Raw genomic sequence first — 16,589 nt, 5'->3', positions numbered from 1 at the left:
AAACTGATTCCACAATTTACAGAGCTCTTAACAATTGAGAAACTATTACAATACAGACGTAGTCACTTAGACTTAAAACTTTAACTTTTGACAAATTTTAACAAAATGACGGATCAATTGTTTTATATATATAATTTAATTTTGTAAGATTATAATTTTATATATGTTAGTCATAATTAAACTTCTCTTGAAGATGGCAGAATAGCCAAAAGTGCTTGAGGAAATCAAATTGGAATTTTGTAAGCTCTTTTAAAATTATATATAATAAAATGAAAATTTATCCATTGATCAGCGTAATCTTACAGAACTACTGGGAGCATCAAAAACTACAATAGCTCGGATTTTATTGCAAGAAGAAACTTCGCAGTGAATGGTCTAACAAACATAAAGGAGAAGGAACTTCTCAAAAAAGAAAATGTGAAGGAAAGAACCCACTTGTTGAGAAAGCTTTAAGTGAATGGTTTTGTACCGTTACTAGTCAAGGAGTAAGTTTCAGTGGTCCTATGGTAAAACAAAAAGCAGAAATATTATGAACGCCAAAAAATTGGGACACTGCAATTTCAAAGCAATAGACGGTTGGTTGTCAGGTTGGAATTGGAGACGTGAAATAAAATTTAAAAAAGTTCACAGTGAAAAGGCAGGTGCCGATACTTTTGTACAGTCATGTCTTTTTACCAATCGATTCATTGAATATAGATGACTCGCTTCGTTTTTTCACAAATTTATCCATTTTGCTTAAGAACCTAATTGAAAAAAGAACAGTTACACTGTTTGACCACACACTAAAAAACCTAAACCTGAATTATTATTTTCAATGAAACTGCACTTTTAAAAACTTAAATAAAGGCACCAGTCACACACTTCGCATTTGAAACTAAACTGTTTTGCAATCCCTTATGTCTTTTATACTGCTGAGAGCACAACATATTCAGGCATCATGATGCTTCCACAGCGAATATTATGCAAGCAGACCAGATTACAAGGAACTTGTAGACATGAAGTTGGAACCTGTAAATTGCTCATGTTTGTACACTTCATACATGCATGTTCATACCCGTCTCTATCAATGTAGCTAAATAGTAACTATTAGTTTCGTTGGGTTTGGGGTTGTAAAATATTCATTATATATTTTGTTTTTACTTTTTGGGGGGTTGTGGAGCTAAAAACGTTAAGAATCAATGGATTAAAAAAGTCACCAAAAAGAAATGGTTTACGTGGAAAATATAAAACAAATGTTTTATTTAACAAATTTTAAGTGATTATTCAGTTGATGCTTAAAACTGATTTTTTTTTGTTATTAGAATTATTGCATGTTGTGGTAATCTAAGTAAATTCTTTCTTTCAAAGTTTATTTTATTCATTTTCTAAGTTTATAATTTTCTAAGTAAAACATTTAAATTATTTAATAATTGATTTTGATTTGTCTTTTTTTGCACAGTTCACATTTATCATTCATTATTATTCATAAGTTTGTCAGATTATGCTTTTTGTTTTTAAATATTTTGAATTTTTGTTTTATTTTTTTGCTTGTATCTATTTTCTTTTTCTTTAGATTGTCTAATTAATTAATACCTTCTTATGTTTTTTATCTGTGATATTTATGTATTATTATCTATATATGTGTTGTGTATGATTAAGCTCATAGAAAAACCTGGTTAATTCAGAGTTCTTTTATTTAAAATTTATTCTAGACTAAAAAATAAATAGATTCAAACTTTTTAAGAAAAAAATGAATTGATTGAGACAAATTGGGGGACTTTTTTTAAGGTAATTTAATCTCTCTTTATACTAAGAATACTGGTAGTTTACTGTTGCAGTAGTCTTTTTTTTGTATTTGTATATTTTTTTAGTAACTAACATCTCAAAATTACTTGCCTTTTTGTTGAATAAATTATGTAACTTTAGTTCTTTTTTTTTTAATAAAGCTATTTCTGGAATGTCAGTTTGATGTTTAGATAGGGCTGTATTTATAAGTGTTAAGATGTGATTTTTCTCTATCAGGTTCAGTTATATTTTCCATTTATTTTTTTTTTTATTAATGTTTTAATATAAACATATTTACTATATTCTACATTTTCGATGATTGCTTTATATGTTTGTCTTTGTCTGTTTTTACTTTCTACACCTCCCTTTATTACCAAATTAACTAAATCTGGATGTCTTTTTATATTGCTTATTGACCTATTTTTTTTTTTTTTTTTTAAGATTCTGCCATAAATTTCTTTCCTGACTTATTCTTCTGAAGGCCTCTTCATTTCAAGTTTTATCAACCCACCTTATTCTTTTCCTTTCTGTTTTTTCGTCCATGTTTCATTACCGTAAACTGCTTCATTACAAACATACTGCAGAAATTCCTTCCTGATTCTTGGATGTTAATCTGATACTAGCAAACCTATTATTATTTTCGCATTGAAACTTGAAGGAAGATATTTGCACTTACTGCCTCTATCCTTTGTAATTTTATTACCCGAGTAATAAAATTCTACTTGTGTATTGTGTTCCCCTGGCTTAATATCTAATTTCTAATTACCCTTATTTCTATCATACTTCATTATCTTTCTTAGTTTTATTTCATTTTGAACTGAATTTTCAATAAATCCACATCCATTCAGTATTTCCTCTGACTTGGTTTCGGTTTCTGCCAGAAGAATGTCATTGAAAAATCTCAACACTTCTTTATTTTTTCCTTGGATGATCACTCTACTCATAAGATTTTCCATTAATTTCTGTATTGCTTCCTTTGCAAACAACTCAGAAAGCAACAGGGATAAAGTACATTCTTTTCTCATTCCTTTTTTTAACTAGAACTTGCCTTTTTTAATCTCCTACCTTACCAGCTGTCTCCTGAATCTTTTTTATATTGCAGTTACACTTTTTCCTTTTATTTAAGTCAAAATTTTCTTATTATTTCAAACATTTTATTCCACTTTATGTTTTTAAACACTTTCATCAGGTCTACAGAAGTCATGCAGGTAGCTTTATTTTCTTTTGCTGGCCTTCTAAAATTAGTCTGAGGGTATAATGGCTTCCTTAGTATCAGTGTTCTTTGTGAAATGAAACTGTTCATCTAATACCTCTTCTACTACACATTCTGTTCACCCATAAACTATCTCAATGAGTATTTTTGATGCACAAGACATTAAGCTGATGCAGTAGTTGTGAATTTTTGAATTGTGAATCTTGATTTCTTTGGCTTAGTAACAGTTATATTTCTTAAAATCTGAGAGCACTTCTCCATTCTTTTAAATGTTGCTTATTAATGAGGAAAGCTTAAGTCCTGCTCGCATACTGACATGTAGAAATTTGGATATAATATCATAATTCCTATTACTTTATTCTTGTTTAGGTCTTTAGATTTCTATAAGTTTGATTAAATTTTCTGTTAAATTCAAAGCATTTTAATATAGATGCCTCTAAAACTGTCAACCTCTTTTCCTCCTGTAGCTCTTCATAAGATAATTTTTCTCCTCTTTATAGTCCTTGTAAGTATTATTACTACCTATTATCTCTTTTTCTCTCAATAAAGCTTATCCTTCCATCCCTGTGATATTAATACATTTTGGCTTCATTCCCTTAAAGTTTCCTGTTATTTTTCTACATACTACATGTACCTTTCCAGTAATTATATTTTTCTCTACCTCATCTATATCTCTTGTTTCAACCAGTCTTCCTTTGCTACTTTCCATTTACTATTAATTTAATTTCTTAAACAATAACAAAATTTTTTATTCTCATTTTTTGTGTATTTATATTTTTACCCTCAGTTCTATTATATATTTTTTCCCATGGTCTTTTACCTACTGCTACTTCTCTACTGGGTGTCTCCTCTTTTGCCTTATTTTTTTATTTTTATTTTTTAATTTTATCCATTCATTTTCAACTAAATTTTCCTTTGTAGTAATTTCTAGACAAATACCAATGATTTGTTAAAATTTTAATTTTACATCATTATCTTTGACTTGTCTGTATATAACTTGTCTCTCCTCAGGTTGTGTAACTCCAATTTTATGCTCCTAAAAAAAGCATAAATTTTTCCTTTTCATTAGTCATTTGTTATAAGTGTTACATTAAAGGTTCTTTAATTTTTTGTTCATATGGCTTATGGAATTGTACTGTTGGATATGTTTTCCCTTCTATACCATATAATTCTTCTATTTCAAAAAAACAGCCTGTCTAGAGGTTTATTAACATTTGAGATGTAGTTTTTATATTGACTTGAATTTACTTAAAACAGTTTGGTTTAATAGTATGTCTGATTAAGACTGCAGCTAATTTTTCAACAGTGATAGTGTATTAGAGGACAGTAATATTGACGTTTTACAAAACTTTTAAGAATTAGGTATCAAAAAAAAAAAAAAACAGCTTCCATGCTCAGTGTGATTTTTAATGCCATTTCATTTTTTAGACATTTCAGTTTTTTGGAAAATGTCTTGAATGGCCATGTACTGAACTTCTCTTAAATAAGCCACCATTTTTAAAATGCTTCCTGAATTGGGTCTTTTTTTACACAGTTCAGTTATTTTTAATAACTTCAAATTGGTTTCAGTTATTTTTATTAACAGTTTATAAAAAAATTAATCATATTAACTTTTTTTAAAAAATGTGTCAAAGTGTTTGATTCTAAAATTGATCTTAGGCATCTCATATTTACTTTTCATGCAAAGTGACATGCTTACATAGATAAGTATAGTTATTTGTTAATTATTTATGATGAAGTTTTAAGAAAATGATTTAAATAAATATTTTACCAAAAATAGTTTACAGGTAGAAGATATAATCTTTTTTTTTAAATTGTCTATTTTTAGAAAAATCTCATGAAATAAATTTTTAGGGCATTATAATTATTATTATTATGAAGAATTGGTTTTGGGTATCACTTTTAAAAGTTTCACTGTATTGTTTTATTTGTTTCTAACGAGAGAAAGTTTTACTAGCATCTTAGGAAAATTAGTAAAAATATAAAAAATTGCTAAACAAAATTGAGATAAAGAGATTTGGAAGAATATAGATTACGACTGGGAACAGAATAAAAATAATTAGAAATTTTATTACTTCCTTATATATCATTACTGGACATAACTGTCGTATTGCTCATCTTAATTGAATTAATATTTAACCTCCGATGAATGCTGGTTGCCATGACCATGACTCCAAAAGGAAAACTATCATCTTATATTTAAAAAAAAAGAATTAAAGTTATCTCAAAATACATCACTTGGCTATGTTGAATTGTCAGTAAGCTCTGGCTGACTGGAAATCAGGCTAGCTGTAAATAACAACAAATTATACAAAAATTTCCCTAGATACTTTGAAAAAGTAAGGACACTTACTAGAATTAAGTGTAGTACTTTACTAGTAGTAAGTAATATTTTAATGGGTATATCTGCATGATCAGATATTTAATAGCTGACAATATTATTCTTTGCATCTGGGTTTTTGATAAATTATATTTTATCAGTCTTTCAATTTTATTGATTGTTAAACATTTCAAAAACACTCAGCTGTGTGTAGTATGATGCTTAGTAACTACTACCATTTAACTTAATGAGTGAAAGTTAACAAAATGTGAAAATTCTTAGGTTTTTTCTATGTTTTGTTTTAATCTTTTGCTGTGATAATAAAGTTAAAAACATGAAGTTATTCTTTTTAATACACTTATTAAAGATTATGTATTCATTTTAGTATTAACTTTCAAATTATAAAAACTCTGATATTTGCATATTGAATTAACCAAGTTCTGTATATATTTGTGTGTTAACCATTGGTAGTTATAAGTCCTGGTCTGTAGTATTATGTGTTGGTTATTAATTTTTGTTTAGTTTACTTTTTATACTAATTATTATTTAATTAAAAATTAATAGATATTTTTATATTAGTATAATATTTATTTAATAAAAATAGTGTATTTTTTACCTACTCTTTATGTTTGTTAAGAGATGGTGTAGAAAGAAAGAACATATTCCATCTGTGACAGAATCTAAGACCAGTGTGTTATAATATGGTATTTCTAGGTCTTCGTTTTGTAAATTAGACATAAGTTTCTGTTGAACATTTTATGTTGCCTTTTTTTAACTTAGATAATTTTTTTGTTATTAGTTTTTATTTTAAAGTACTTAGAAAAGTGTTATTCTTACTATGCATGCATGTAGTGCTGAATGAGTATAATAATGTATTATAAGATGCATGATAAAATAAAGAATGTGGCTTTGCTTTTTGTGCTGCGTTAGCCAAGCTCTGTTATAATTGTTTTACTAGTTCCCGGTGGAGAGCTGTATCGGACAAAACGTCAACTTGCAGCTGTTTGATCATGATGATGGAAAAAAGGACTCTAATCTTGGCAGGTGAGATTATTTATAATTTTTTTTATGTATAAGAAATAAATTAAATTTTATTTAAACAATGAAGAAGATTTTTGAATGTAACATGTAAAAATTTACAGTTTAGTGCATGTATTATGTAAAAATAAACTCTTTATAACTCTTTAGAAAATGATAGCTTCTGTATATAACTTAGCTGTATTAATAGATTTGTTTTATGTCACCGATTAATAATGTTAAAATATAATCAACTACTACATTTATTAATTAAGTGTGATAAAATTTCATGTAAGCAGTAAACTATAAACGGTAGACATTTTTTGCTTTATTTTTGTGTTTTTCAGGTACAGCAAAGTATTTTTCATAGTTTGCTCTGTTCTGTGTTCCTTTTGTTTATCCAGATGATGAAATTCTTTTTATTGTTTATGTAGCATATTAAATTGTTAGTAACTGTTTACTATAATATGTTGATGAACTAACATAGCATCAAACAATATGACAAATTTTTTTACTCCATCCATAAAGTTTTTTCAATACAAAATTTGACATGCTAAATGAAATGCTAGCATCTGGATAGAGAAAAAGGAGCTGAAGGATGGATTAAACACTAAAATGTGTTCTTCCCAAAAAACGAAATTGAAGGGAGAAAAGTTAGAAATCTTTACCGTTTACTGCTTACATGATATTAATCATATAATTAGTAAATTAGATAACAAGACAGTGGTTTTTAAAAATTGAAATATGTTTGATAAAATGTATTTTAATGTGTGTGTGCGCGCGCGCAAACAAAATAATTTATGAAAATGTAGAATGTAGATTATCATATGCTTAGACCATAATTGTAAAATATTTTTCATTTTATAAGGGAGGCGCAATGTTTGTTAGTCCCATGAAAGGTTTTCTTCAATTAGATCGATCGAAATAACTCATTTAGAGGGGAAAAAAGTTGTTACCTGGATTTTTATAAGTGGAAATGGTAAAGGGGCTTATAATAAACGTCAAAAAATAAATGCGTGAGTAGAGGTGGTGGATGGTTGATTTGGGAGGTTTAAAAAAGGTGCAAAGTGGTATTATTGCGATTTTCGGTGAAAGCTGATGTCAAAAAAAAATCCAATACAAAAGTTGTAGATCATACAAAATTCTATAATTTTTGTAGAGGTCATTTTTTAATAGAACCTGAAGCTTCAGATAAGTAAAAAAATTAATAATTTTTTTAATTTGTTTGTTGTAGAATTGATTAGTGTACTTACTTTTTTAAATTTTGATAAATTCATAGATGGATAAGCGATTTTTCAATTAAATTATTAAAAATTCTGATTTTTGCTTTCAAAATTATTATATTTTTCAAAATTTTTACAATGGATATTTACACTTAAATAATACTAGGCCAATCTTGGTCTTTTTGGCAAATTTTAACTTGAGCTTCATTGTCTGATCCTTCATCAGACTGGGTTTCTTCCTGATCTTCAAACGTTTCTTCTATATCACTAAATCCCTCAGGTAATTGATTTTCCAGGTTCAAGCAAAGACTTGGCTGTTCGATTTCATGTGAAATGTCTTCGGAATCACTGAAACTTTTGAAATTTTGTCAATGTCCGAACCTTGACATTTTGTACATAGATCTGTACATCGCAGTCCATGTTTTCGACACCAGCATCTATTACCTTCACAACTGGTTTTGCAACTGCAAGAGATTGTTTTTAAAAATCTTCAGTCATCACTGAGACTTCTGTAAAGCAAGGCATGAGTATTTCGGAATTATTCACAATTACTTCTTTCTAGCTGCACTTAATCTCATTTATTTTGTTTCTAAGCCACATTTGAAGCTGAAACTATGCTCTATAGGAGTGTTGTGTAGCTGTTCCGACAGTTGGTGGTAATTTTTCTAATAAAAGTAGACTTTGCTGTTAATACTTTGTATTGCTGAAATCTCAAATCATCCAGAGATAATTTATCATTTGTGCATTGCAAATAGATGAAATTAATTTACAACCATTTCGTGCAATGACTTTTGGCTCTGCATAAGTTTGATAAATAAAAAGGCTTTACCAATTTTGTCAACTTGGGAGTTTTATTCAGTGAATTCAATTTTGTTTTTTTCCTTTGCCTGCAAAAGCAGATGTTTTGTCACAGCCAGTAAAATAATGTAAAAAACCAACAATAGAATGATAATCTTTATACTTAAAACTATTTAATGAATACATTGAGTCGCTTACATTACCTGGACCTGGCTTGAGAAAGTAAATTGTTGCATTATTCAAATTTAATTGATTTAATAGAACCAAAAGATCTTAAATATCTTGGCTAACAGCGACAGTTTTTTTAATATTTGGCGACTCTTGTTGCTTCATTTATAATCTTATTTTTTTCAGCGATTTCTATTGCTGTATTAATAATTAATGAATCTGCATTTTCTTCTGCTTGTTTAATTGTATGTCCTTAAAATCTAACTGCTTTTGACAACTCTTTTATTAAATCATTCTTATTTTTATTGTTTGTTAAAAATTTCTCTGGTAAAAATGTTATTTTTGTGTGGGGTTCAATATTAAAATAAGGAACACTCAAAGAAATTTTTTTTCACCTTAAGCGTTCAGCTGTTTTTGTTGAAGATGCATTGAGTTTTCATTATCAGCCTCATTGTCCAGATAACCATCAAATACTATACAGCTTATTGTCTCAGCTTATTGCCTAATGATTGCATACAAAAAACAAATATTTTCTGGTGAACACTTCATCAATGGTATCATTTTTTTGCCAAACAACTTTTTGTAACAGAAATCCACCATCAATGACATATACTACATTTTCGATAGTTGGTAAAGCTTCAGGGCTAGTGAACTAATGAAATAGTTGCGATCTAATATTTATTTCTGAAACCGTTTTCTATAAAAAGTGATAGTGGGAACAGAGCTGCACACCCACTTGCCTTTCTTGTTTAGATTCTTCGGTACACAAAATTATTCGACTTAGATGTTCATAGTAATACTGTACAAAAATAAAATTTCAGGTCAAACAATGAAATACATCTTCTTTTGTATTTTTTCCATACAATTGAATGGTGTAATCAGTTTTTTGATTTTTTTAAAAATTTAAACAAATTGTCAACAATAACTGAAAAATTCATTGTTGCAGGTCTCTTCTTCTTCTTCTTTTTTTAAGCATGTTTTAGAATTGTGATAAATTTTTGTTTTTTTTTATTTTACCAAAAAGTATATTTCAAAACAAAAAACAATGAGCACCAGCCAAACTCTGTATGATGACTTTTCTAAGCAGAACTTTAAAAAAAAAAGTATTTTGGACCGGAAAAAATGAATTTCTCAGAAACTTCTTGACTTTTTTTATCTAAACGAAATTGTGGTTATTTAAGACACAGAAAGGTATACTTTCACCAAGTTTCATCAAAATTTAATTTATTTTTGCAGAAATGAAAAAAAAAATTTTTTGCATTTTTCTCGGAAATTTTGAGTTATGTTAAAAAGTGACATCTACAAAAGTTGTAGACTTTTGTATGGTCTACAACTTTTGTATTGGATACTTTTTTTATGTCAACTTTTGCCAGAAATCTCAATAATACCATTTTTCACTCCTTTTCAACCCCCCAAATCAATCCTCCACCACCGCCGCTCATATATTTATTTCTTTTATGTTTATTATAAACCCCTTTAGTATTTCCATTTATAAAAATCCAGGTAACAATTTTTTTTGTCTAAGTGTAATTTGGTTGGACTTAATTATAATTTCTTAAATTAGAATTCTCACCTTTTGAAGTATTGATGTGGTTGCAACTGTCTTCGTGTGACTTTAAATCTAGTATACCTAATGCAAACCCAATTTATTGTTATTCAGCCAGATAACGGTTTAAATTAAATTTTTTATTCCTTCTGTAATGTGCATTTATTGCATTTGTTAGTGACTATTAAGATGTTTACTGATATCAGATTTTCTAAACTATTTCCACAAAATAGATAATTTTTTAACTTAAGTCTTTTCCAAAATCTGTAACTCCTGTTAACTTCTTTTATCAGGATTTTAGCTCCTGCAACAAACTATTATTTAAATAGATATTAGGAAAAAATATTATTATATAAATAGGATATAAATCACTATTATTATTACAAAACTACATTTGAATAGGGCTTTCTTGTCATTTTCATAGAACATGTATTAGGATGTAAATAAAGTAACAGACTCTGTAGTTTGGTTTTTGCCAATTCTAAATGATAAATTATTATGATTTTGATAGATATAACATTTAAAGTATTTTAACAAAATAAGAAAAAGGTTTATGAGTTCTGAAATGTTTTGAGTACTAGTTTGTTTAACATGAAAAATGAAAGAAAACCTATACGTGAAATGAAGGTTATAAAATTTGGCTGCAGTAATAAAGAATAAATTTAAGTAATTTGTGTAGTAAATGAAAGTAATTATTTTTTATTTTTAATAATTTGGTTACTGTAAATAACATTTGAAAGGTTTCTCATCACATGTTTATCATCAGTGGTTTACAGGAAATTTTGCTGAATTTGAAGTTCATAGAGAGAATCTATTATAAAATTAACAAATCATGTGGTTGGGTTTTTTTTACCGTTCTGCAAAAATTCAGGTTCAGAATCTTAGTGAGAAATGTAAATTTGTAAATATGTGGTATCTATTAAAGTGTTGTCTTGTGATGTAGATTGTGTTAAACTCAAAGTAAATGGTTATATTAATAATGATTTTGAAAATGTTTTTGTCAGTAGTGGAAGAGCAAGGGAGAACTATGTTTAATAGGCTTAGTACATTTTCTAATGGACTGATATGTGGTTTTCTGTTATCTCCACCTTTGATATATTAACTATTTCAACAAAAGTATCAAAGAAAAGCTTTTGAAAAATGTAAAAAAAAAAAAATACCAGAAAAGAATTCATATTGGATCCATTATATTAAATTGTAATTAAGTAAAAATTATAGTTATGACGACTTCCCATTAAGTCATAAGTAATCATGATTTAGGTTATCTCAGAAAATGGATGTTTTATGTCTATTTTGTGTGTATGTGTGTTTAAACTACACCCATTATAAATTTATATTTGTTTTATAACCAATTAAAATTTGGAATATTTAAATAGTGGTATATAATTAATAATAAATTATATTACTCAACTTGGATTATAGCTTGTATAATTATTATTATTACTATTTTGGAAGAACTTATTTCTATTATTTTTTTGATTTCATTAGGATGGGGTTCTACATTAATGAATTTGTTTATGGTTACAGTTGTGTATGATCCAATGCTGTTGCATTTGTTTTGTGTATATACAGAAAGAATGTATAAGTTTTGTAATCTTTTAATTTTATGGAATATTTTTTTCATATAAAAAGATTTATATCTTTTCTTATCACAAAACAGAGTAAAAATAAATAAAATTGGGGTCAGCTAATAGTTACTGTAAGTGCATTAATAACTGGGTTATTTTATTGTCTTGTCTTATAGTTAATTTGTTCTCTGTAGTGATAAAAGTTTTAAAATAAAAACATCTCATTTTAACTTTAAGAAAGTTTAATGTTGTGATAATAAATGTGAAAAATATAATTATATGTAAAAATCTGGGGTTTAGGCAGATTTTGACTTTTTATATTAATAAAAAATTGTCATCCATTTTTGAACAGGTATGTGAATATTCAAATAAAATATTAAGTAATATTAAGCATAGAAAAAATGTTCATATGCTGGTTTTGAACCATGCCTTTGAACAAATGCCTTTAAACAAATTCCTTTGTTTATATTATTGTATAAACTTAATGACTGAGTTGGACCTTCAGGAATTATTGTATGTGTGGCCAGGTAGAAAAATAGTTATACTGATTCTACATTGAATTCATTTTTTTTTTAACCTTTTCAGATCATGTAGCCTTGGAACTGGCTATGTACGGCGTCAGTTTTAGAACGCTATTACAAAATCATTTTATATGGCATTTAAGTCGGTTGTTTTGTTTTATATTCACAAAGGAATCAGTTTTATTACACAATTTTAACAACGTTTATACGATATAAAATGTTTTATTTAGACTAGAAAGAACATGACCATTTTTTTTCTCAGAAATATGCTTGTGTGTGTGTGACTTGTGTATTATACTTGCTATAAGGGTTACCGATTTATTTATTATTTACAAAAATAGCTTATCTTACTAGCAACATATCGATGTATTGAAACACATAATAAATTATGATATACGGCACACAAAATAAAAAAAGGAATTTGTGGTCATAAATACGTCACTTTTACTTGAGGTCTATAAATATCTTTTCTGACAAATGATATCGGTAAACATGTAACACATATCGATTCATAATGAATAAGAGTATACAGTAAAAATGGTTTTTTGTCAATCTGAATAGCCTTTTGTGTGGTGGGAATTTTTATAAAATGTAGTTTTCTAAATCTACTTTCACTTATACTAACATATGTTAGTATATATGACACGGGGTTTTCATCATATTTTGCCCAATTTTCAAGCGATTTGCTTGAAAGTATTATTTTTAAAATCAGTAAACAATGTTTCATAAACACAAAGCAAAAAAAAATTTCGCTAATAAAAAACACGGTAGAAATGCGCAAAAAAAATTCTGCAATTAAATTATCGTAATTTTCGTACTGTTTAAATTTTTTTTTGTTACAGACATAAAAAAATATCCAATCGTAACAGTTTTTTTTGTCAAAATCTGTTAAATCTCTTTAATATACTGTAATTTTTTGAAATTTTTTTCACAAGAGGGTAACATAAGACTATGAAGGGAGGCAATCAGATACCAACATATTTTCGCGGAGCGCTAATCAACGCGGATCATTGTGATGGGAAAAGGTTAAGTACATAAAAAGTGAAGCATTTGGTTTTGATAATATTGAACAAAAACTTGATTGTTAATGTATTGTGGAATGTTTTTAGACAAAATGTGATCTTAATGAAATGTTACATTAAGATATTTGTGTAGGTATTTGTATAGTAAATCCTGTATACTTAGTTTTATAATTCTTATGTTATTTATTTTTGATAATTTATTGAATTTATCTCTCTCTTTGTAAGTATTTGTACATTAACAATTTAATTATAATATTTAGTTTAGTAATTGCCAACTGCTGTCTTCTGATCGATTAAATGAGTTCAGCAGATTCTGCTTTTGTTGTTGTAAGTAACTGTTTCTGTGTGAATTATTAACTGTTGCATGTTTCTTAATTTTTTTAAATTTAATACTAATTAAATTGACTACACTGTGCACATGTGGCTGTCACCTGCCTGAATGTTTTTTTAAAAATTTTATTAATACTAGTCGTTTGTAAATTCTCATTTCATTTCTGTTTTATCCATTATACTGTTTATATTATCTTGCACAGTGCAAATATCTTTATTTTGTATGATTATTTTTGTTAAACATAATTTCCATATTGTGCACCCATTTATATTACAGTTCTTCCAAAGTAAGAGTGTAATGTTACAACAATTGTGTTATAAATATTATTGTTATTCTAAAAGAATCTAAGGAGATTTTTGTTTGAAAACTATATTTAGGCAAGTATCTGTTGGCATTTTGTTGATTTTGGTTCATTAATTTATTGCAAATTGGTATTGATTGCAATTTTTTCTTTAGAGGTTATTTTTACAACATTCAATTACAGCATAAAATATCTAAATTTTTGCTAAAAGCTTATATAATTTTATTTGCATTGTAGTATAGTTTTATTCTCTGTAAAACATGAAACTTTTCATTGACTTCATTCTGTTATTTTTTGAAGGTTCATTTTCAACACATTACCTGAAACAAAATACATTGAAAATATTTTAATTAGAAAGTTTATTATTATTTTTAACTGTTGGACCAGTTCATTAGATGTAAATTAGAACTGGATAATGCCAATTTCCTCAGCACTTCATGATGATTAATCGTCAATTTCATTGAGTAGACTTCCAACTTAATTGATGTGGTCACCTGTTGAGAAAAAAAATCATCCAGTTCTTTGATATTGACATTTTTTTGTTTGAACCATTTAAATTTCTTGTGTCCCTTAGATCATCTTGAACTAACCTTGCTTACTTGCTGAAGGATAGTCATCCTTCAGTTAAGGATATTATGGAATTTTTATCAATTTGAAGGAAAAATCTGAGGAAAACATTACTTCTTAAGGGGTTTTTTGAGTAATTTTATGTAATATTATTTTTTCATTATTGGAAAGATAGTATTCTAACAGTTTGATAACACAGCAAATGATTATTTTTAATTGATAAGCACTATTTGTTATTGAGCCACATCTTTTCTGCTATTTAGATTTTGTTATACAAGATGGTACCCATTAAGTCAAAAGGAGTATACTACTGAACTCTTTCTCTTTCATTGTCAGTGAGGAACCACTAATGTTGCAATGGAAAGCTGCATTTTGTTTTCTTTATGCTTTTTGTGAGTTTATGTTTGCTATATTTCACAACTGCAGACACAATTGAATTGAAGAAGTCAAGAATTAATGTGTAATTGTTTTCAAATCCAACAGGACAACTATGGAGACATGTTCAATGTGATACAACTTTTTGTTGATCTAACTATGGGTCAGTCAAACTGGTTTCATTGTTTCAGAAATGGAAAGATGTTCTGTGGACATAGTGAGCATACTAAGGCTCTTTGACTTACACCCATGTAAATTCCATCATTGACTACGTAAAAATTATGAAGATCATAAACAAGCAACAATGTCTGAAGCTTTAGATTTTTATGTTACACAAGTTGGTAGAAGATTTTGTTAAAAGAATTGAGAATGTATTGTGTCACAGCAAAATATGTCCATCAGCTAATGATTGAACAGAAAGAACATTATGTTTATGCATGGCAAAGACCTTCAATGATGTACTGCTGTTGTTATTCCCCACACTTTCATTCACCCTGACCAACTCCTTATTTTTTTTTTGTTCCCGTAAATAAAAGCAAACCTTAAGGGAAAAGATTTCACATGGTGGAGAAGATTCAAGAGGTATAATAGGAAGTGCTGATAAGGAAATAACTTCTACTAGTGCTTCTGAGAATTAACATTTTGCTGGAATCCATGAGTGTATTACTTGAAAGTCAGTTAATTGTTTAAAGTAATTTTTATTTAATGAATTTCAGAAATGTTTCGAAAGCGTCTTCTGCAGTTTAGTTCTTGAATTCTAGTTAAGTTGTAGTTATGTTGTTGAATTTTAAACTGGTTTGGCCGTACTGTAAAAGTCTTCAGTTTCAGAACATGGAAATGTATTTTAATTCATTTCTGTTACTACCTGTTTAATATGCCAATATCATGTTATATATATTTGCTATGTATTGCATAATTTCATTATTATGAGATATCATTATCAGATGTCTGGTCGTTCAATGATTTTCAGTGTTAATTCTTCAGTAAAACTTAAAATCATCAGTTTTATATTTAAGTTATAATATTTATTTACTATGTTTGCTTACTTTGGCGGAAGTATAACTTTTTTATAATTTTATGTACTATCAAATCATTGATTTTTTATTTTTTTTATTAATAATACAGTATACTGACACTAATTACAGTAGACATCAACTATTATGAGATTTGTAAATCCCCTATTAACTGTCGATTCCTCTCCTTAGATTATTTTTATGTGATTAATTACATTACATTGTAATTTTGCTCTTTATATCTTTTTTTTACATTCAAGACTTTTGTTTATACTTATCATAATGAAGTGAATAAATATTTTCTTCTATTGTTTCTTTTAACTATTTCATCGCACTTTGTTTATTTTAAGTGTTTCTAAATAAATATTGGTTTTTATTCTTTGAACTTTCATAAATCCCAGTACATTAGTCAAAATTTTAGAATTAAGAGCATAATTAATTAAAAAGTAACATGCTTATCGATGCTTAAATTCATATGTTTAGATTTTTTAAGTGTATAAATTACAAATTATGATATAATATTAAATAATGGATATTTATGGATTTATTTTTGTATCGTTATTGTTACTAAAAAATAGTTTGTTTGAAAATTTCTATTAAAGATTTTCAGTATTGAGGATTTTCTTTCTAATTTCAGTACACATGGTCGAATTGTGTAAGATGTATAGCAATGTAACCAATCACTTTGTATTAGTGTATACATTTCTCTATATATTTACTACCATTTGTGTTACATGTGTCTTATTAGTGATTCTCTGATTAGCAGGTGATAAACTCATAAGTTAAAAACATCAACATAAAATAAAATTTCAATTTACTATAAACTTATGGCCCTTTAATTC

The 16,589-nt window shown here is 27.4% G+C and overlaps 1 protein-coding gene across 3 annotated transcripts in view; it reads left to right on the top strand.

Annotated features, from left to right (window-relative positions):
• Window positions 1-16,589, top strand: part of Esyt2 (extended synaptotagmin-like protein 2) — a 96,241-nt gene that overhangs the window by 28,506 nt on the left and 51,146 nt on the right. Inside the window, exon 9 of one of the 3 annotated variants that reach the window (XM_075363262.1) lies at window positions 6,256-6,341. The exons of the other annotated variants lie outside the window; for them this stretch is intronic. Within the exon in view, the coding sequence (XP_075219377.1) occupies window positions 6,256-6,341 (86 nt within the window). The remainder of the gene's footprint in view (window positions 1-6,255; window positions 6,342-16,589) is intronic. 3 annotated transcript variants of the gene reach the window in all.

Source organism: Lycorma delicatula, chromosome 4, assembly GCF_047948215.1.
Source record: "Lycorma delicatula isolate Av1 chromosome 4, ASM4794821v1, whole genome shotgun sequence".
Taxonomy (NCBI): Eukaryota; Metazoa; Arthropoda; class Insecta; order Hemiptera; family Fulgoridae; genus Lycorma; species Lycorma delicatula.
The sequence above is the reverse complement of the archived record's forward strand: the minus strand, read 5'-3'. Positions and strand labels throughout refer to the sequence as shown.